The 22,896-nt window shown below is 46.6% G+C and overlaps 1 protein-coding gene across 6 annotated transcripts in view; it reads left to right on the forward strand.

Moving 5' to 3' along the window:
* The window catches only part of ZNF395 (zinc finger protein 395), a 41,444-nt gene that overhangs the window by 6,427 nt on the left and 12,121 nt on the right, over nt 1-22,896 (forward strand). For 2 of the 6 annotated variants that reach the window (XM_010370913.2, XM_030937729.1), the window contains exons 2-3: nt 19,433-19,730; nt 20,795-21,027. In XM_010370913.2, the coding sequence (XP_010369215.1) occupies nt 19,491-19,730; nt 20,795-21,027 (473 nt within the window). In that variant the 5' untranslated portion in view covers nt 19,433-19,490. Of the gene's footprint in view, nt 1-4,926; nt 5,026-19,432; nt 19,731-20,794; nt 21,028-22,896 lie in introns of those variants that run through there. The other 4 variants (XM_030937731.1, XM_030937728.1, XM_030937732.1 and 1 more) reach the window with 3 other exon arrangements.

Here is a 22,896-nt window from a genome sequence, read left to right on the forward strand (position 1 = left end):
TTTCGCCAGAAGTTAAGGGACATCTACATTTTCAAATGTTAAAAAAGCAATGTGTTTAGAAAATAATTGGAAGGAAATACGCCAATAATAGTAATATCAAAATACGAATACCGGTTGCTTCTGGATGGATTGAGGTATGCAACTTTTTTTTTTTTTTAAAGTTTGTATTACTTGTCTTTTCTATAGTTGTGTATATATTCCACAGTGGGGACATCTGCAATTTTTAAAACTTTTTATGATTCAAGGACAAGATAGGGTAAAGAAGATGATTCATTCAGTGATTAATCTTGAGTGCCTGCTCGCTGTGTGTCAAGCTCAAGGTTAGGAACTAGAGTCACAGTTGAAGACAGAGTCCTTGACCCCAGGTTGGCGCAGTCCACTGAGGAGGGGCAGGGCATGGAGAGAGAAAAGCATCGGGATTTTTCTGTTGTTCATCAGTTCACTGTAAGCCTTGAGTGGGTAAGGCTTTTATTTTTATTGGTTTATATTTTTATTTGTTTTTATTTTTATTTTTTTCAGAGAGTCATGAGTCTTGCCATGTTGTCCTGGCTGGATTCGAACTCCTGGGCTGAAGTGATCTTCCTGCCTCAGCCTCCCAAGTGGCTGGGTCTACCAACATGGGCCCCTGAGCTTAGCTCTAAGATACGGCTTAAAAAAAATTGAATGCAGTTTATAATGGAATCAGAAATTCAGCGATCTAATCATAAGATCTAGTCTTAATGACGTTGGCTGGTCAGGTGACATTTGGACACCAGAGAGCCAAGAGTTAATAGGGACATGAGCAAGCAAGACTTGATCCTGGAAAGGAGTCTAGGATGCTGTATGATAGGGAATAACTGAACTACATTTATGCTTTGGGTACACAGTAGCACCTTCAAATATTTTCCTGGTTATCAGACGTAGGAAGGAGGAGACGTTCATTTTTGCTCCTGGTGTTGGAATACAACCAGTAGATGGAACAGTCACGTTATTCTCTGTAGCTGCAGATTTCTCATTTATGGCATGATTACGTGATTCCTTGTCTGTAGAATGATCAGTGATCATGCTGAAATTCATAAGACTTTGAGGTCTCCTTTAATCTGAAAGAGCGGGACAGCAGATTTCAGTTCAATATGAAAAAGGATTTTCTAACTGGCAGATCTGTCCAACAGAGGAAATGTCTGCCCAGGAAGTAGTGAGCTTACCACTGTTGGCGGTATTCAAGTAGGGCTGAATGCTGTTGATTAGGAATGCGGTAGAAGAGAAGGACGGGAATTAGGCTGACCTCCAAAGTCTCTTCCAATTTCTAGGGTCAGTTATTTAATACGTGACTTGTCAAAGCTGAAAGACAGACAGAATAGGGGCTTTACCCTCCAGTGGCAACTATTTGAGTCAATATCATCAAGTGTGTTCTTTAAAAAATGTTTATAAATAGGTCCCAGCATTTTTGAGAGACCCTTCTGGGATCATTTTAGAAAGGATGGAAAAAACAAAACAAAAAACAGGCGAGGTGCATTGACTCACGCCTGTAGTCTCAGCACTTTGAGAGACTGAGGTGGGTGGATTGCTTGAGCCCAGGAATTCAAGACTGGCTTGGGCAACAGAGAGAGAACTTGTCTGTGAAAAAATAGAAAAACTAGTCAAGCATAATGGCATACCTGCCCGTGATCCCAGCTACTTAGGAGGCTGAGGTCGGAGGCTCACTTGGGCCTAGGAGTTTGAGGCTGCAGTGAGCCATGATCGTGGCACCACTGCACTCCAGCCTGGGTGACAGAATGAGACCTTGACTCAAAAAGAGGAAACAAAGAAAGGATGAGAACTATTTTAAGTCAGGTCAGAACTCAGTTTGTGACCCTAGGGCTGCCGAAAATTAAATTCTGTCCTTAGGAAAAGCGAGAAGTTGGAGGAGGGGAAATGGCCAATAGTAATAAACAACACAGATTGACATGTAGAAGGGTAGTGGGATCATGCTGGGCGCGGTGGCACACGCCTGTAATCCTAGCACTTTGGGAGGCCGAGGCGGATGGATCGCTGGAGGCCAGAAGTTCAAGACCAGCCTGGCCAACATGGTGAAACCTCGTCTCTACTAAAAATGCAAAAAGTAGCTGGGTGTAGTGTTGCTTGCCTGTAATCCCAGCTACTCAGGAGGCTGAGGCAGGAGAATCGCTTGAACCAAGGAGGCAAAGGTTATAGTGAGCCGAGATCACGCCACTGCACACCAGCCAGGGCAACAGAATGAGACTCCAGCTCTCAAAAAAAAAAAAAAAAGAATAGTGGGATCATCATGTCACTTCTATTTGGGATGATGACTAAATCAAGAGGGGGCTGTTAGTGGGTGCTGGGTCCTCTGCTTGGCCGTGGAGGACATGGAGTGACCTTGAATGTCTCTTCCCACTTCATGTCCCCCACTGTGGATTTGTATCACCAGGAGCACCTTGCTCAACACCATCCTGACACCAGTGATGAGACGGAGCCCTCTGATTGCTCTGCAGTTTAGCGATAAAGAGAATACAGGGCAGATCAGTTTAAAGATGTTTTAAAGTGGGATTTTCCAGGAAAGCATATGTTTATATCAGACAATACATTTGTAATTTGAATTAAAAAAAATTTTTTTTTGAGACAGGATCTTACTCTGTTGCGAGGCTGGAATGCAGTGGCGCAATCATGGTTCACTGCAGCCTCGACCCACTGGGCTCAAGGGATCCTCCCACCTTAGCCTCCTAAAGTGTTGGGACTACAGGCATGAGCCACTGCTCCTGGCTTAAATTTTTAAAAAATTTTGGCATATATATTACTTATAGCTTACATACGAATTTTTTTTTTAGTTTAATTCTGCTTAACTTTCACTGAAATATATGCTTTATTTAGAATCCGCCCTGATTATTTAAAACTTTTAGATTCCTCTTCCTGATATTTTTGGATTACGTTTGTTGTTGTGCAGGTCACTGCTAGGGCTAAATCACTTAGCAAAAGTTTCTTAGCTCTGCAAAGAGAATAGAGGTTTATCGCATCTTTGGAGAATATGGTAAGATGATTTTTGTCTCCACGTGATTTATACTTGCATTTTGGCATTTGAGAAATCAGTATTTGGCAAGAAAGTGCTCTCTTTATATGGGATGAAGCAATTTTGGGGTGCGCTGACTTAACAAATGGCAGTTTTAGATATATGTGAAAAGCATAGGCAGGACCTAGTTATTTAGAACTAGAGTTGAAAATTTTTGTACACTTGATGACAGGCCTGAGTCTCCTTTGTCTCTGTATCATTTGTGCCTCACATGGTGTCTGTCACATCAACTGTGCTTGTTGAATTGCTGTGATTTGGTTCCCTGGGCTACATATAGTGGGTTTGGGGGAAAGTTAGGCTAACAAGTCCTTTTTTTTTTTTTTTTGAGACAGAGTCTGGCTCTGTTGCCCAGGCTGGAGTGCAGTGGTGTGATCTCAGCTCACTGCAACCTCTGCCTCCTGGGTTCAAGCAATTCTCCCTGCCTCAGCCTCCTGAGTAGCTGGGATTATAGGCTCCCGCTACCATGCCCAGCTAATTTTTTTTTTTTTGAGACGCAGTCTCACTCTGTCGCCCGGGCTGGAGTGCAGTGGCCGGATCTCAGCTCACTGCAAGCTCTGCCTCCTGGGTTCACGCCATTCTCCTGCCTCAGCCTCCCGAGTAGCTGGGACTACAGGCACCCGCCATCTCCCCCGGCTAGTTTTTTGTATTTTTTAGTAGAGATGGGGTTTCACAGTGTTAGCCAGGATGGTCTTGATCTCCTGACCTCGTGATCCGCCCGTCTCGGCCTCCCAAAGTGCTGGGATTACAGGCTTGAGCCACTGCGCCCGGCCGCCCAGCTAATTTTTGTATTTTTTAGTAGAGACAGGGTTTCACCATGATGGCCAGGCTGGTCTTGAACTCCTGACCTCAGGTGATCCTCCCACCTCAGCCTCTCAAAGTGCTGGGATTACATGTGTGAGCCCGGCCTTTTTTTTAGAAAAAGCAAAATATGGTAAGAAATAATAGTTCTCAGCTGGGCATGGTGGCTCACTCTTGTAATCCAAGCACTTTGAGACTACCTGTGGTCCCAGCTGCTTTGAGAGGCTGAGGTAGGAGGATTAATTGAGCCCAGCAGTTTGAGACCAGCCTGGGCAACATGGTGAAACCCCATCTCTATAAAAAATGCAAAAATGAGCTGGGCGTGGTGGCGTGCACCTGCAGTTGTAGCTACTTGGGAGGCTGAGGGAGGAGGATCACCTGAACCCGGGGAGGTTAAGGCTACAGTGAGCTGTGCTGATGCCACTTCACTCCAGCCTGGGCAACAAAAAGAAAAGGAAAAAGAAAAACAAAACAAAAAAACCCAGTTGTCAGCTTTTTTGTCCTTTGAGTATCAGGAAACCATATACAACTCTCTTAGTAAAAACAACCACATTCAGTCAGTGGCTGCTTGTCAGAGTGCCGGAGGAATTGAAAACTCCCTCTCCTCTATTTTTCTTCTGCTGAAAATGAATCGCTCTTGGTGTGCTGTTCTTAAATTCATGTGTCCTGCGTCCATTTTAATCTTGTTATCTATTTTTATGGTGACTGTCGCCATGGTACTCATGCTCCTTGCATAGCACAACAGAGATTTCCGAAGTCTGATAGGACAGCTCAGAGTTCTGCTGCAGCCGGAGAGAAACTGTTTGTGAGGAGATATTTTTTTAATTGAGGTGTAATTTACATACAGCACAGATCTTAAGTGTGCTGTTTAATCAGTTTCGACACGTACATATGGAGACAGAACATTTCCATCACCCTAGATGAGTTCCTCATGACCATTTCCAGAGAAGCCCCACCCCCAACCAGAAGTACCACAAATCTGATTTCTATTGCCATAAGTTAGTTTTGCAGTAGGTTCTAAATATTATAATTTGTCTCTCTCTCTCTGTCTCTTTTTTTTTAGTCAGTCTTGCTCTGTTTCCTAGGCTGGAGTACAGTGGCACAATCACGGCTCACTGCAGCCTTGACCTCCCCAGGCTCAAGCCATTCTCCCACCTCAGCCTCCCAAGCAGCTGGGACCACAGGTAGGCACCACCACACCCGGCTAATTTTAAAATTTTTTGTAGAGACAGGGTCTCACTATGTTGCTCAGTCTGGTCTCGAACTCCTGGCCTTAACTGATTCTCCTACCTTGGGCTCCCAAAGTGCTGGGATTACAGGCATGAGCTACCTGTGCACAGCCAATTTGTGTTTCTAATTACTCTATAGGTGGTGCTTTGAGGAGGGGGAGGGGGTGTGTGTCTGTGTTTAAAAAGCAGTATCCTATATGGTTAGGAGTCCCCAGTGAGTGAATAATCATGTTTTATTAGACTTTGTGCAATGGGATGTTCAGATTCTTTTTTCTCATTAGCTCAGGGGATTTGGATTTAAGTTAGGAATCCTGATTCCCAGCTGAAAGAGTCGAAACCACAGGCAGCTAGGCCTGGTGTGGAGGAAGTGTGATTGGGCAAGGGCTGGCTTATTAGGAAACCTGTGTGTTGTGTTGGAGTGCTGCAGTGCTGGGTTAGAAGAACTGGAATTGCTCCTAGGACATCCCTTTTAATGACCAGAAGTCCCATTGACATACTTTCTCTTTTTTCCCTGCCTTTTCCTTGAACTAGCATATAAATTTAACAATCCACAGAGTTGCAGAGTTGGGCTTATAATATTGAAACAAGATCTGTGCTGCAAAGCCCACTGCTGACTGGAAACGCAGATGTGCACTGCCCAGCTCACAGCCCCTGGGAAGCATGGGCCAGATTCAGGGTGAAATTGCCCCCTAACATATTATTGAAATGCATTGAACAGGGCCTGTTTCTTTTCTTTTTTTAAAAAAAAATTTAAATGAAATGTTCATTGCACAAGTTAGTATATGAACACATTCTCCGTGGGGGAAAAATGCAAAACTTCTCGAGCAAGCAGAAAGTCTTCCTTGATGACTGTTTCTAATCCCAGCCCCTTCCCCAGAGGTGGAGCACTTTCATGGACTTGCTGTTCTTCAGATGCCTCACATACTCACATCTATACCTCTAGGACTTACAAAAAGTTAAGTGCATTGACTGCAGATTACATAAGGTCTCTTTACTGAATTGCCTCTCCCTCCCTCAACAGGGTGCTTGGTGATAGTTCCCGGCCCCTACACAAAGGTCTTGATTTTGTTTAACTCCTGCCCAGTCTCCCTTACAATTAGAAGGCTACACAGTTACTTCACCTTTCCCTAATTCATGGGCACTTCAGTCATTTCCAGATCCTTTACTGTTAAAAACGCTGTTACCAAAAAACATTGCTGCACAGACCTCTATAGCACCTATGAGTTTTCTGTAGGGTAGGTACCGAGAAAGTGGAACTGCTGGGCCATAGGGTTCTTGAATTGTACATTCTAACAAAGATGCATCATGGGGTCAGTTCCTCGCTTAGAGTTACTGTAGACCGGGGAATGCCTGCTCTGTGCTCAGACATTAAGCAGTTATTTGAAGACGAGGGGGCAGAATTTAGAGTGTGTTAGATGGGTGCTCACTGGCCTCACAGGTCGCACATACCGTTGCTGGTCTGTGGGAAGGGTTGGTGTTGGGAAGGGCTCTTCTGGGCCTCCTAGTTAATTCTGCCTGGTCCCCGTCCCCCAACCCCTGAGGACTTTGACCCATATGTTGATAGCGGTTGTGTGGAAAAGAATCACAGGCTGAACAGGCAGCCCGTTGTGGACTCTGGATGGGAAATTCTAAACTCAGTTCACTTGACCTGGAGACCTTCACCGCACCTGCGGTTCTTCTCCAGGCTGCCTTTGTAATCCAGTGTGGCCTAAACACTCAAGCAAAGTGTGAGGCGTTTGGAAGCATGGTGTTCTTTAAAGGCATCTAGAATGCTGCCACGTGGCTGTTATTAGCAGTTTATGTTAATTACAGAAGAATGGCGTGTGCCTCTGTTATTTACATTTCTGGCCTTCATTTCTAGCTCTCTACAGAACTCGTGGAAAACATGAGAGTTAATCCTATCAGATCAAACCCATGCATTTAGGAGCCAGTGTGGCAAGGGAGGGAGTGGCTGTGACCCTCCTGAAGACAGCTTTGCGGCCGGTTGTGGGCCGGTGTCCCTGCCACCTGGGTGAGGAGAGGCAGAGGCCCCTTTGCAGCCTTCACGGTTTTACATGCATTCAACTTCAGATCTCCATGCAGTCTGTTATGAAGCAGTGCTAGTTGGACCCTAGGGTGACCCCACTCGTGCATTCATTCACTGTCCAAACACAGTATGCACTTTATTTGCCTTCATTGGGGTATTCTAGCATTCCCTCTCTGGTCTCCAGCTGATGTTAGCAGGGCCTCCCTTTTCGGTCATTTCAGTATTTGGTGACCAAGTCGGCATTCTACTCCTCTCTCCTACTTGGTGGATTCTCTTGGGGCCCTCCTGCCCTTGATCCTTTGTCCTGAAGAGCACTGCCTTCTTAGCTTGCCCTCCCTGTCATACAGCACATTTAGGTTAGCGGTCCTCTGGCCTTATAAGTCATCTTTTTTTTCCCGCCTCCCACCCTGAGACAGGGTCTTACTCTGTTGTCCAGGCTGGAATGCATGGCACGATCACAACTCACTGCAGCCTCTATCTCCCAGTCTCAAGTGATCCTCCCACCTTAGCCTCCTGAGTAACTGGGTCTATAGGCACATGCTACCACGCCTGGCTAATGTTTGTATTTTTTGTAGAGATGGGGTCTGCCTGTGTTGCCCAGGCTGGTCTTGAACTCCTGAGCTCAAGCCATCCTCTGCCTCGGCCTCCCAAAGTGCTGGGGTTACAGGTGTGAGCCTCCATACCTGGCCTCATCTTTCTTGATGGGCAATAACCAGTGTTCCCAGTGCGGCTGATTTTGTAGGATGGGGGTGGGCAGTGTGCTTCTTTTTGTTTTAGTGCTTTTGCAGTGGCACTGGACAAAATGTCTTTTTCCTTTTTGGCCTTCGTGGCCACTGTAGATGACAGTGCGTTCCACAGTGACATCAGTTCTCTTTACCGGGTGTGACTGTTTCCATAGAGCTCTTGCATGGTTTTGATTTTTTTCTTCCATCTCTTACACTGCCCTTGTTGATGTTGAAATTTACTGTATTTCCCCTGCATTTGCATAAACTCTTCCCTATAATTTTCCTATAGATTTGGCTCTTCACTGCCTGGGATTTGGTGTCTACTTTTTTTTTCAGGTCAGTATGTATTGTGCACTTTTGCTAGGCACAGTGCTTAGTATCCAGCATGCATTTTCTCACTGTTTCCTCTCTGACCTGGGGAATCAGAATCTCTAGGAAAGAGGAGCTTGGTGACTCTTAAAAAAATCAAGGCACTTCTGGAAAAAAAATGCATTCCCTCATTAAAGGTCCAAATTATTCTCTGGGATATGATCTGTACTTTTTCTCATTTTGCATGTGAGGAAACTGAGGGACAGAGAGGTGAGTTCATTTGGCCAAGGTCACAATGGGGAAGTTTGAGCCATTTTTTTTTCTTTTTTTTTTTTCGAGATAGGGTCTCACTCTGTCATCCAGGCTAGAGTGCAGTGGCACGATTTTGACTCACTGCAACCTCCCAGGTTCAAGCGATTCTCATGCCTCAGCCTCCCCAGTAGCTGGGATTACAGGTGCCCACCACCATGCCTGGCTAATTTTTGTATTTTTAGTAGAGATGAGGTTTTGCCATGTTGGCCAGGCTGGTCTTGAACGCCTGAGCTCAAGCCATCCTCTGCCTTGGCCTCCCAAAGTGCTGGGATTACAGGCGTGAGCCACTGCGCCCGGCTGGAAGTCTGAGCTGAAGGCAGCCCTGACTGTTTCACTGGGCATTCTCTTTGGGGTATTTGTAAAAGGTGAAATAAGAAGAATTGTAGCCCTGATCCTGGGGATCCCATGCTTGATACTTTGCTGTCATAATGCACATCTCCCGTTCCATGCCACAACCACTAACACCACGTTAGCCTCTTGGTGACTCAAGTTTTTAAAAACAAGGAAGCCTACAAGGTCATCTAGTTTAATCTGTCACTTGATGCATACTTTTCCTGGCTGTACAACATAGTAGAAAGAACATAGCTTGTCTGGGTCTGGTGGCTCACACCTGTAATCCCAGCACTTTAGAAGGCTGAGGCAGGAGGATCAGTTGAGCCCAGGAATTTGAGAAAAGCCTTGGCAACATGGTGAAATCCCGTCTCTACAAAAAATACAAAAATGAGCCAGGTGTGGTGGCATGCACCTCTAGTCACAGCTATTTGGGAGGCTGAAGTGGCAGGATCGCTTGAACCTGGGAGGTCAAGGCTGCAGTGAGCTGTAATTGTGCCACTGCACTCAAGCCTGGGCGACAGAGGGAGACCCTGTCTCAAAACAAACAGCTTTTGGAATCAGACACATTTGGGCTCACATTCTGACTTCTGTCATTTTCTAGCTTTGTGGCCTTGGGAAAATTTACTCAAACTTCTCTGAGACTCAGTTTGCTCATCTGTAAAATGGGAACGATGATGGTATTTATAATCTCATGGGTTATTTGTGGGGGATTAAATGAGACACAGTCAGCAAAATGCTCAGCAAGTTGACTGGCACTTAAGTCTTTGATAAGTGATAGCTGTTAGAACATTCCTGAATGAAATCAGCCTTTGAAAGGCCACGGATTACATGTGAGGGTTCCTGTTATTCTCTTGCCACTTATATGTGATTTTATTTCTTGGGAACATCCTACTGCCTTTTCTTCAAAAGATTCTCCTCTTCTGCTGGCCTTGAACTAAGTCCAGTCTACCTGCCGGCCTGCGGTGGCGGGGCCGTGTGTGTCAACCCCCTCGGTTGTGTTCCTGGGGCAGGCAGAGCTCACGAACACCCGGTGCTGGTTTTATCCCTTCCTTCTGTGAGAATTTGGAGAGTGTGGGCCAGCTGCTGCCTGCGATTGGTGCACATTTATTTTGTCACTTGGGCTCAGAATGGCCTCACCAGTGAGCACCTTCTGATTAACGCCGCCACCCCATCCATTTCAGGAAAAGCATCAGAGAGTGGCACCCCAACATCCTAAGCTGGGGTGGGGGTGAACTCTTATTCAGCCTGTTTCTCCATCTCTCTTTCGTCTCGAAACTCATTCTCATGCCCACAGTTATTGGGGCATAAAGATTCCTTAAATGGCTTCCTCCAGAGAAAAATACGTTTAAGGCACTTCCTTAGTGGTTTGAGCCCTGGGCGAGCCCCTCCTCCGCTCCGTTTATTTTCCACTGTGTATTTAAATCTTCCCCGATGGTGCCTGTCTTCTTTTCACTAAGGCCGACTTTCTGTTTTTGGGGTGAAACTTGTGTCTCCTTCAACCTCCAGTCACTCAGCGAATTTTTTTTTTTTTTTTTTAGATTCATAACATATTTTATTTTGACTTATCTAACTGATGTCAAAAACGGAAAATTTTCACATGGATATTCATCTAACTCATGGGCTCCATTCTAAAAACCCCCTTTTTAAAAATCAGGCTTCAGTGTCAGATTGCTGAATGTTTTTTTCATTTTCCTGAGAGAAGCAAATGTTCATTCATTCATCTCATTATACAACACAAGTACATAAATGTAGCTTCGGAGCGTATTAAGTGCTTTTAAACACAAGTGCTGGCTGTGTGGATCAGGTGGTAGCTCATTTAGGCCCCAAATTCATTAAGGGTAGGGTCTCTTAGGCTACTTAATATTTGGCTTGGTTCATGGTCAAGAGCTGGGCCCACATGTTGCATATCAGCGGGGCTGATACGTTTAAAGATGCTGGGCTTTTTCTGCTCCAGGGCCCTTTCCCAGGGGTTCTGGTGAGTCCCTCCCCAGCTGGGTCTGCCCCACCCTTGTGGGCGGGATTAGCTCCCAGAGGCTGGCCAGGCCCCACCTGGGGGAGGCTTGGGGGCCGGGCCCCAGGGCTGAGATTCAGGCTTGGGGGAACAGAGCAGGAATGAGACCCGGTGCTGAAACTAAGAGGGGCAGGCACCTAGTCACATGGGCGATGGGCAGGGACTGGTCACTGGCTTTGGGCTCCAGGGCCACAGCCATCTGACTTGGTGTTGAGCTCCAACCATGGAACGCTGGAGTTAGTTCATTTTGACCGGCAAGCCTCTAAGTATGGGTGCCTCGATTACCCACCACAAGGAGAGAGCTGTTGCCTTTTTATGACATGTTGATTCCAGCCAGGTGAGTCACCAGGTAGCGCTCATCCTCCTGCCAGGCTCCCCTGCCTGTCGGTTTGGCATTGTCAGAGAATGTGATCATTCATCGAGGTGACATTTGAGTTCCAAACCAGTTTTCTCCTTTAACCATTTCACCCTCAGGAGTGATTCTCCTTTGTTTGGCATTGTCGGGAAATGTGGTGATCCATTCAAATGACTTTTAAGTTCCAAATAGTGTTTCTACTTTAACTTCCTAAATAGAAAAAAAAAAAAAAAAAGACCAGGCACAGTGGATCACACCTGTAATCCCAGCACTTTGGGAGGCGGAGGTGGGCTGATCACTTGAATCCAGGAGTTCGAGACCAGCCTGGCCAACATGTTGAAACCCCATCTCTACCAAAAATGCAAAAATTAGCCCGGCATGGTGGCGTGCGCCTGTAATCCCAGCTACTTGGGAGGCTGAGGCAGGAGAATTGCTTGGACCTGGGAGGAGGAGGCTGCAGTGAGCCAACATGGCGCCATTGCACCCCAACCTGGTTGACAAAGCAAGACTCTGTCTCAAAAAAAAAAAGAAAGTAAAGTCCGTGTTCCCATGTTCGTCTACTTTCTTCAAGGAGCGAGAACATAGGAACCCTTTTTGTCACTTTGGAATTGGTACCTGGGGCGTCGTTACCTCTCAAGCTTCCCTTTCCAGCGAGTGCCCACTCAGAGCCTCAGTGCTAAGGCCTTCCTTGACTATTAGGCTTTTAAAACTCTCACGTCTGTGTTTTATATTTTTGGAATGGCAGCTTTTTTTTTTTTTTTTTAATTGCCAGCTTTTGCCTGTTGTTACTGCAAGTGCTTCCAGTAAATCCCTTCTCCATGAAACTCACTCTCTTCCTCTGGATCCCAACTCACCCTCCCCGGGCCTGAGCCACGTCTTGCTACTGGGTCTCCACTTCTGGGGAAGAGAGAACTAGACCAGGATGGCGCAGGAAACTGACAATGCCACTGCTTGCTAGCTTTGGGATTTTGGACAAATAGGTGACCTTCTTGAACCTGTGTTCTCAGCTCTAAAATGAGGATGATCTTGTTCCTCCGTATTTTATTGAGTTGCTGAGAAGTCAGGAAAGAGAAGAAGTCCCCAATGTGTGCATTCAAGAGAGTATAAACCTAAGTGCCATTCAAGCATTTGTGGGTAGTTTGAGGTCGTGTGCAGGTCTCTTAGAAGTTTACCCTGAAGACTGCTAGAGACAACTGCTAGTTCTGTGAGGCTTGTTCTCCCTGGGGATACTCGGCTCCTGGTTCCCTCCCTCCAGTCCTGGCTCTGGGTAAAATGCCAAGTCAGCAATCATCCATCTCCCCACCTCCTGGAAGTGTCATGTGGTTTGAGAACAGTTTAAATCAGGTTTAACCACACTGCACGCCGCCCCTCCCCCGCCACATACATGCACGCCCCGGCGCCCCACGCATTTACAAAAACACTGCAGGACAACTGTGTCCCCTCACCCGGACATCTGTCAGCATAGTCCTGCTTATACCTGCTTCCTTCTGTCTACCTGTTTTTAAGGAAACCCTGTCTTGGAAGCAAGTTCAAATACTCTTGACACTTTTGCCTTCATTTTAGGGCCAGCAGCAGGTATTCTTTCTTACAACACATTTTTCTTGAATCTGGGCCTCTTCTTACCCCTGGGAAGATCAGCTGTTTAAGATCAGTCTAAGGAGGCTGCAGTCCCATCGGTGCCAGTAGAGAGGGTTGTGGATTCCTGAGCCCTCACTGTGTGCCAAGGAGTGTCCTAAGAGCTGTCTTGTGTAATAGGGTAGTGTGAACTCCAGAGAGTCGTGAACAAAGGCACTGCATTTCTGAGAGCAAACGGGGAGGTAGGTGTGAAGGAAGGGGAAGTGTATTTTTTCCTGGGTAGAGCTGTGAAAACGCTTTCCTGCCAGCAGCGCAAACAGAAACCGTCTCTTTTACTTGACTGAATGACTGTTGTGCAGTCAGACCAGCAGAAATATTTGTTGATCAGGATCGTTTATTATTTGCTGGAGAGAATTCGCTGTAAGCAGATCAGATGACCTGATTCTATGGCCCATCTGCTGGAATATGAAAATAGCGGTGTTATTTGGGGGTTCCTTCTTTTTCCTTTCCATTACTGTATTACGTCTATTACTTAGAGTAATAGTAAGGCTGGATGCTCAGTTATAGGGTATGCCATCGAGAACAGTCCAGCCCTGAATGGGAGTTGGACAGTTATTCTGGTCCCTATCAATCTTGATACTCTATCATTTTAATTTTACTGGTAGTCTAAACTATTCTACACTGATGCAATGTAGTCCAGTTTTTTAAAACCTTCAGAAAAAGACAATAATTAGAATGTCCTGAGAATCCAAATTGTCACACTCTGACCAGCTGATTTAGAACTTGAATCAATCACCAGTATGCTCAGTGCCATGTGTCTGAAGCTTGTACTGTGAAAATCCTAAGTACACACCACACCCCTCTTAAAAATAGGATAACAGGACCTGATAATTTCAGAGAGCCAGAAGTTTTAGATCAGGGCTTTGGGTGCTCTTGCTGAGGCCCTGGCTTTCTGTTGAAAGCCAGGAGGAGTTTTCTCCTGTCTCTTCAAAGAAAAAGTCCGTGTATGCTTAGCGAAGGGTCTTTTTTTTTTTTTTTTTTTTGCTTTCTTTGGGGAAGACATACCAGAAAAAAACGGCTTGAGAACCAGCCACCAGGTAGCAGTTGGATATGGAATGGGACAGTTTGCTTCTGCCAAGGTTCAAATGGTGACCTGCAAACCAGGAGGACCTAAACATATTTGCATATACTTATAAATATGCTTGCAAGTTACTCATGGCATTTGTCAGCAGAGATGTTGGCTAAGAATTGCTGAAAATGAGTTGTTTGGGAATCTTATTCTCCATGGAGTTCTGTTGTAAAATAAGAGATGCAAACATTCACTGCAAACACTTTGACCTTTGTTTATTTATTTATTTAGAGCTCAGACGATCTTCCTGCCTTAGCCTCCTGAGTAGTGGGACTATAGGCATGTATCCCTATGCCCTGGAAAGTTGAGAACATCACACTGAAAAATTTAAATAAAAATGTAACAGATTTAAAGGAAAAATTGGCCCTTTTCTGATAAAAGATAAAGAATGATACGCTAAATATTAACCAAACATCTAAAAACTTAAACTGTTGTTCCTGCAGTGATACCCAATGGAGATAATAAAATACACAGAGAGCAGAGTTTAGCAGAGAATCTGAAGCTCTTGGCAGGAGGGTTTATATCCCTCAGTTGACCTATAAATTATTCATTAGAGAAGTAGCAAGCACCCAAGCTTTTGCAAATAGGAGTCTTACTCCAAACTTCACCCTTCTTAAGTTAAAAGAAACCCCACGAGTTGTGCAGTGAATCACTTTGACTTATGACCTGTGTTCTGGAAGTGCCGCTAGGTGATACCATGGCTCGCTGCAGTGTCCCTGGGTGGTAGGAGAGTGCAGCCACTGCGTGAGTGTGTGCACGCACACAAGTGTGGGGGCGTGCCTACGTGTGCTGAGACATGTGGTTGTCCAGCAACAGTTACATGACAAATAGCAGTTTGCAACCCTGAACCACAGAGAGAGTTTGTTTTACTGTTCTGCCTGTTCCAGTTCCTTAACTGATGGTAGATGTCCTCATTAAGGGCTATTAGCACATCAGAATGTGTTTGCTGAGCCCTGAAAAGAGCTAACTCCTTTTGGACATGGACTGAAAGATGTTATCTAGGGTAGCCAATCCCTCCTGTTGGTGATGGCAGCAGGGAGTGAGGAACACAAGAGGGCTTGGTATCCCCTTAAAACTTTCCTGAGAAGCCTTCAGCACAGCACAGATTTCAGTCAGGGAATCCGTAAGAGGAGAATGTAAAGTCATAAAGTGGGATTTGGCTGTGTGTTGAACTACTGTTACTGTTACCCTGAAATAGGTGTTTCTTGATTTCTCTTGGCTGCTCCAGAACCATATGGCGAACTAGGGGATGGCTGGTTTATAGGGACCATTGATAGCTCCCAAGAAAGAACTCAGCAGAGGAGTGAATGAAGTGGAGATCCTGGAGGAGAGAGGTTGGAAGGAGGCCACCGCTGGAATGGTGGAAGTACACCAGGTGGGCAGGACCCCAGGAGTGCTTATGAGATAGCAGGAGGTCCTGAAAAGTCACAGGCAGCTCAGAGTTAACCTTGCTCCTCGACCCACCTGTTGGCAGACCTTCGCCAATGCTGTTATTCGCTCTGAGTCCCCGAAGACTCTTGGTTACTTGTGCTGTCTCTTGAGCCACGTCTGTAAATGTAATGAGTGTGCTGATTAACACAGGCGAGGCATCAAGTGGCGCCTGGTGATGCTGCCCAGCCTGAATTAGTCTAGATTTGTATTTCTCCCACTTCCATGCTATTAATCCCCAGTATAAACTTGGCTAAGGTTTTCCCTGACTTTTTGGGTTGATCCCATTATCCCTTTGCGTGCCCTGCCAGAGGGCAATATGTGTATAAAGGTCTTCCCAAACTCGAACTGCTAAATGATTAACAGCGGCTTGGGCTGCTTAGCAGGGTCAGACTAAAGCGTTGACCTTTATTCTGTAGGTAAGAGGCCAAGATGCAAGTGGAGAGAAGATTTTTTCAAGGAATGAAAGTCCGTGAGAAAATGGATGTGTAGACTTTTAGATCAGGAGCTATTTTTTCTTTTTCTTTTTTTGAGATGGAGTCTCTCTCTCTGTCTCCCAGGCTGGAGTACAGTGGTGTGATCTCGGCTCACTGCAACCTCTGCCTCCTGGGTTCCAGCGATTCTTTTTTGTTTTTTTTTGAGACGGAGGCTCACTCTGTCCCCCAGGCTTGAGTGCAGTGGTGCAATCTCAGCTCACTGCAACCTCTGCCTCCCGGGTTCAAGCAATTCTTGTGCTTCAGCCTCCCAAGTAGCTGGGATTACAAGTGCACGCTACCACACCTGGCTAATTTTTTGTATTTTTAGTAGAGATGGGATTTCACCATGTTAGCCAGGCCGGTCTTGAACTCCCAACCTCGAGTGATCTGCCTGCCTCGGCCTCCCAAAGTGTTTGGGATTACAGGCATGAGCCGTTGCACCTGGCCAGGAGCTATTTTTCCCATCAAGGTTCACTAACATAGGGAAAAAAACACCAGGTTGATGAAAATCAACTTAATTAATTGTTTTATTTTGAGAGATTCCACACCTACTAGAATCGTGGCAGGATTGTGACCTCTGACACCAGATGGACATGAGTTCATAGCCAAGGCTGCAGTTCCTAAGTGTGCAGCTTTGGCACCATGACCGCTCTGAGGTTGTCACCTCATCAGAAATGGTAAACCATTGGTTCATCTCACATCCTTTTGAGGATTAAATTAGATACAATTTATGAAAGCTAGTACTTCTTAGGCACTTAATAAAGACAGTTTCCCTTCCTTCTTTCTCTTCTGCTTTTAAAAATTAAGATTTGGCAGTACTAAAAGAAAGCCAATGAGAAAATGTATTTTGGTGTGGAATTCTGGCCAGTTAAAGGAGAAAGGGGACAGGAGGGATCCAGTCAGAAGCAGCAGGTTCACCAACTCCATGCGGATCCGGCAGGCGTGGAAGGTTGCAGGCACAAGCGAAACAGCCAGTAGAAAGCAGTCTTTAAATTAAAAAAAGAAAAAGGCTTAGAAAAAACATCGACCGAGTTTGTTGGCCAAACATTTCAGGTGCCGTCTGAAGACTGGGAGCCCAGGAATTTGGGAAATACTACCCTTTCTTCATTTTCGGTGGTAGAAACCCCAAACTTCCTGCTCTAGAAAGTGGGGAGGCCATTAGGTTTTTGTTGTTGTTGTTGTTGTTGTTGTTTTTTGGCTAAGAAAGTGGTGTAGTTTCTTTCTCTGGGTTGATGCTGCCATCTCATGTCTCTACGTGGTGTTGCGGCTTCACCTCTGGATCCTGTCAGCCCAGTGAAACTGGACTGAGAGTTAGAGGTGCTCCATTTTAGCCTGAGGCTCCAAAGACGAAGGTATGTAGGTGACAGTGTTTTAAAAACCAGTTTAGGCCAGGCACGGTGCCTCATGCTTGTAATCCCAGCACTTTGGGAGGCCAAGGCAGGCAGACGGCCTGAGCTCAGGAGTTTGAGACCACCCTGGACAACATGATGAAAACCTGTCTCTACTAAAATACAGAATATTAGCCAGGCGTGGTGGTGCACACCTGTAGTTTCAGCTACTTGGGAGGCTGAGGCAGGAAAATCACTTGAACCCAGGAGGCAGAGGTTGCAGTGAGCTGAGATCATGCCACTGCACTCCAGCCTGGGCAACAAAATGAGACTCCATCTAAAAAAAAAAAAAACCCAAACAAAAAAAACAGCCAATTTAGCTTAGGTATACATTTTTTTTTTTAAATAGTGGCAAAGAATCTACTCTTTGTATTTGTCTCCCTTTTTATTGTTACAATGAAGCTTTTAGAGAGAGTGTCATTGGATGTAGTTACCAGATACCTGACTACGAATTTCTGTCTGCGTGCTGTGACTCCAACCTTTTCCTCGTATTAATATTTTCTTTGCTTTCTGGAAGATTCATGGTGGAGATACTATGCCAGCAGATTCTAGCCCTTGAGTTTCTGCGTAAAATGCTCATGAAAACCAGCATTTTGCCCCTTTACTCAGTATTTGCCAATATATTATTATCCTTTAGAATTCTCTTGCCATTTCTGTTTTGTTACTGTGGAGATGTTCATGAACATACTTTGCTGGAATGGTTTGGAAAGAGGCCAGGATTTGGGAGGTGTGGAGATGGTGTGGTACCTACAGAAAGAGAGCCTGGGGGGCTTCTGGACAAGGGTGAAAAGGAAAGGAGGCTTATGGAACTGTTCAAAGATAGCTTGAGCTAAGAGCTGTGCCACAGGTGTCCTCCTGATGTGGGTGGGGTGGGAGGGGAACACTTGAGTGGAATTAGCCCCATAGTTGGGAGGGTGGGGGGGAGGTGAGGGGATGGGGGGTGATGGTGGTGGTGGTAGAGGGGTGGGGGGCAGTCAACATTGATGCTGAGGTCCCTGGAAACCCTGGTGTTTTATACCTGCTGTGACCCCACAGCACCTGGGATATGCTTTGCACATAATAGGCGAATAGGAGGGAACAGAGGACTGGAACAGCAGAGATTAGGAACTGAGGAGCTGCGTGTGCTCCGTAGGAGGAGGGCAACCTGAATTTGCAAAGCACTGGGTCTGACTCGTCCCCTTCTGCCAGCAGTGTCAGGCCTGGGAGCACTGTGGGTCAGCCGGTCCCCTGATAGGGACTCACTTTGAGAGGCCTGTTCAGATTCTTGCACCAACTACCTTTGCCACCTGAACAAGTCATGTGCTCAACATTAGTTTCTTCAAGTGTAAGATGAGAGGAGCTTGGTTCATTTCTTTTTTTTTTTTTTTTTTGGAGTCTCAGTCTCGTTCTGTTGTCCAGGCTGGAGTGCAGTGGTGTGATTTTGGCTCCCTGCAGCTTCTTGCCTCCTGGGTTCAAGCAATTCTCCTGCCTCAGCATCCTGAGTAGCTGGGATTACAGGCATGCGCCACCATGCCTGGCTGATTTTGTGTTTTTAGTAGAGACAGGGTTTCACGATGTTGGCCAGGCTGGTCTTGAACTCCTGACCTCAAGTGATCCACCTACCTCAGTCTCCCAAAGTGCTGGGATTACAGGCGTGAGCCACCACACCTAGCCAAGCTCGGTAAGTTTCTATGGTTCTTTGCAGCTTTGAGCTAGCTGAGCTTGAGAATCTATGTGCATCAGATGTCCTCAGGCTTTGACCCAGCAATATCGTATCCTGGAAGTTGCCCTGCGGAAGCCGTGATTGATGTGTGTGTGCTGAGGTTTAGCTCAGAGGATGCTCCCTGCAGGCAGAGAAGTTTAGACGGCAGACCATTGGGTGCAGCCTTTGGGTACAATAAATAGTAAGAGATTAGAATAGGAATGATGTGTCCACCTAGGAAAATGCTGAGTGGCTTCTAAACATGTTTTTATAAAATAATATTGAATGATATTGCAAAACTTACACAGTTAAGTAAAAATACAGTTTACCAAACAGCAGTCCCATTTTTACAGAAACAAAAGTGTACATACACGCACAGAAGGAAGCCTGGCCTGGTGTATAGGAAGAGTGGGCCTCCCGGGGAGGCAGGTTCCTGAGTGGTTTGTTTTTCTGTTACACAGAGTATTTTCTGATTATTCTACTAGGAATGGAAATCACTTTTGTGAAAAGGAGGGATGGTAAAAGTTGACTTTAAAGGGTTCACTTACTTGAGCAGACCCTTCCTGGCTCCTGCTGTGTGGGGCTCCCTCCTGAAAGCTTCCTGATTCCCCCAGGTGATGGGCAGAGGCCTCAGTGTCCCCTTCGCCTCCGCAGGAGAGGAGAGGCAGCAGCATGGCGAGCGTCCTGTCCCGGCGCCTTGGAAAGCGGTCCCTCCTCGGAGCCCGGGTGTTGGGACCCAGTGCCTCGGAGGGGCCCTCGACCGCCCCACCCTCGGAGCCACTGCTGGAAGGGGCCGCTCCCCAGCCTTTCATCGCTTCTGATGACACCCCCTGCCAGGAGCAGCCCAAGGAAGTCGTTAAGGCTCCCAGCACCTCGGGCCTTCAGCAGGTGGCCTTTCAGCCTGGGCAGAAGGTAGGTTGATCCCAACATGGACAGGTGTCCCATCCTGCGAGTCGTGGGGTGGTGGGTGGAGGTGCCCTAGTGACAGGCCGCAAACTCTCTGGACACCGTTTTGAGTGCAGACCTTTGCCCTCCAGCCACAGGGTGCCTGGGCAGCAGATCGCCCAAGAGAATATGATATTGTTAGTAGACCCAGGGCTTCTCTACCACAGTGTTGTCTGTAGAAGGTGGCAAGACCTAGCATCTGATGCTGTGGGCTTTGGCTTGTTCAAAACCTCAGTTTGAAGGATGGCCATAGCCACATTTCTGTTAATCTGCCTCAGTTTACAACTTTACCAAAGGAAAGCATCTCAGGCTTATGAGAGTCCAAGAACATTGCGTCTTTGAATTCCCTTTAGACACTTTCAGGAGTCAGAGATGTTTGTATAGTTGGATTCGGTGTGGATTTCTTTTTCCAGCGTCCCTGCCCCTGTGCCAGGGCCCTGGGTCTGATGTTATCATGAGGTCCAGGTGCCTGGGGTTCTCTTTCGTTGCCCTCCCAAGGCCTCCTAAATAAGGACTCTACCTCTGTCTCCCTGCCAAGGCTTGTGCCCACCAGGCCTCCCTGCCTGTGAGGGAAGGTGGCCAGCCAACTTCCAGGTCCCCCTGGTGAGAGGTTGACCTGCCTCTGTACCCCTGCCACGTTGTCCCCAGGTGGACTCAGCATCCTCTGAGTGCAGGATAATGAGCAGTTCAGAGTGTCAGTTGGGCACCAGCAGACAGGCAGTGCATCCGGGGCAAGGAAGGCAGGAACATGAGTACAGATTCTAGATTCAGAGAAAGTCGCAGAAGCTGACATGTTTGCTGCCTGCCAGTCTAGAGAGCTGATAAGGATCTACCTTGGGAGGAATCAGGCCTGTGTGGGTACTCAGGTGGGAAGGGAGTACCTGGGAACATCTGCTTGAATAAAAGATGAATGAGGCAGAGAACATGGTTCGTGGCAGGCAGACCCTGGCTCCTGGGATGTGGGGTGCTTGAGAACTTCAGGGTGAGACGCATCCAGGGCTGACCGCTGGCTGCTGTCCCTGTTCCCGCAGGTTTATGTGTGGTATCGGGGTCAAGAGTGCACAGGACTGGTGGAGCAGCACAGCTGGATGGAGGGTCAGGTGACCGTCTGGCTGCTGGAGCAGAAGCTGCAGGTCTCCTGCAGGGTGGAGGAAGTGTGGCTGGCGGAGCTGCAGGGCCCCTGTCCCCAGGCACTACCCCTGGAGCCCGGAGCCCAGGCCCTGGCCTACAGGCCTGTCTCCAGGAACATTGATGTCCCAAAGAGGTTTGTGTGGGAGAAGAAATTGGGTTTTAAGAGTCACGTGGGTAGTGTGGTGTGAGGGTGTGGGCTGCCTTGCGGTGTGGAAGAAATGTGGTGTCATTGGCGTCTGGGTGCCAAGATATTGGGACACATGGGACACAGAAAAGGGGAATCTTTGGCATCTTTTCTTTTTTCTTTTTTTTTTTTTTTTTTGAGACAGCCTCACTCTGTCACCCAGGCTGGAGTTGAGTGGCATGATCTCGGCTCACTGCAACCTCTATCTCCTGGGTTCAAGCGATTCTCCCACCTCAGCCTCCCGAGTAACTGGGATTACAGGTGTGCACCACCACGCCTGGCTAATTTTTGTATTTTTTGGTAGAGACAAGGTTTCACCATATTGGTCAGCCTAGTCTCAAACTCCTGACCGCTGGTGATCCACCTGCCTCGGCCTCCCGACGTACTGGGATTACAGGCGTGAGCCACCTTGCCTGGCCCAGAATGGCATCTTTTCTTTTCCATAGCTCTATATGGGCAATGTACCTTTGGTTGGGCAAAGGGCTATTTTTTTCCCCTCTTGTGCTTAAACTACATCAGGTCATAGTTTATGATGAGAGATGGGGAAGAACTGGCTTAAATCAGGAGTCAACAAACTTGTTTTGAATGGCCCAGATAGTAAATAATTTAGGCTTCATGGACTAAACAGTCTCTGTCCCCACTGCTCAGCTCTGCTGTGGTGTCCAAACAGCCAGGGGTGATGCGGAAACAAATGGGTATGGCTGTCCTCAATAAAACCTCATTCGTGGACCCTCAGATTTCAGTTTTACATACTTTTCTTGTGTCACATGTCCATCAATTATATCCTTCTTTTGATTTTTAAAACTATTTAGGCCAGGCGCAGTGGTTCACACCTGTAACTGCACCATTTTGGTAAGATTGCTTGAGGCTGGGAGTTTGAGACCAGCCTGGGCAAAATAGCAAGACTTTGACTCTACAAAATAAAAAATAAAAAAATTAGTCAGGCGTGGTGGCTTTTGCCTGTAGTCCCAGCTCCTTAGGGGGCTGAGGCAGGGGGATTGCTGGAGCCCAGGTGGTTGAGGCTACAGTGAGCACTGATGGCACCACTGCACTCCAGCCTGGGAGACAGAGCAAGACTGCTCTAAAAACAAAAACCAAACCAAACCAAAACAAAAAACAAACAGGCTGGATGTGGTGGCTCACGCCTGTAATACCAGCCCTTTGGGAGACCAAGGTGGGTGGATCACGTGAGGTCAGGAGTTTGAGACCAGCCTGGCCAATGTGGTGAAACCCCGTCTCTACTGAAAAGACAAAAATTAGCTGGGCGTGGTGGTGCTTGCCTGTAATCCCAGCTACTTCAGAGGCTGAGGTACGAGAATTGCTTGAAGCCAACCTGGGTGACAGAGTGAGACTCCATCTCAAAAAAAAAAAAAAAAAGAGAAAAAGAAATCCCACAAAACCAAACCATTTAAAAATGTAAAACCATTCTTAGCTTGAAACCCTACAGAAACAAGCAGCAGACTATGTTTGCTCCACAACCCGCAGCATGCTTACCCGTAGCTTAGATATTCAGAACCATTGGTACTGAATGAAGAATGTATTTTGCTTTAGAATTTTGTGATACGACTTTTTTCTAAGAATATATATCCTAATTTCTATGTTATATGCTCTATGTACATTGATCTTTTAAGATTTAAAAAGAAAATCTGCCAACTGAAATTGTCTTATATATAAGATGTGCAAAGCAGTCACACCCTATCTCACCTCTCTGTGTTTGTCTATGAATGCTACAAAACACGGTAGACCCAGTATTTTGAAACCAGATCAGAGCAGCAATGTTTGCGATGGTGTATTCAGCGAAATGCAGGCAAAGAATTT

This window comes from Rhinopithecus roxellana, chromosome 9 (genome assembly GCF_007565055.1).
Source record: "Rhinopithecus roxellana isolate Shanxi Qingling chromosome 9, ASM756505v1, whole genome shotgun sequence".
Classification (NCBI taxonomy): domain Eukaryota; kingdom Metazoa; phylum Chordata; class Mammalia; order Primates; family Cercopithecidae; genus Rhinopithecus; species Rhinopithecus roxellana.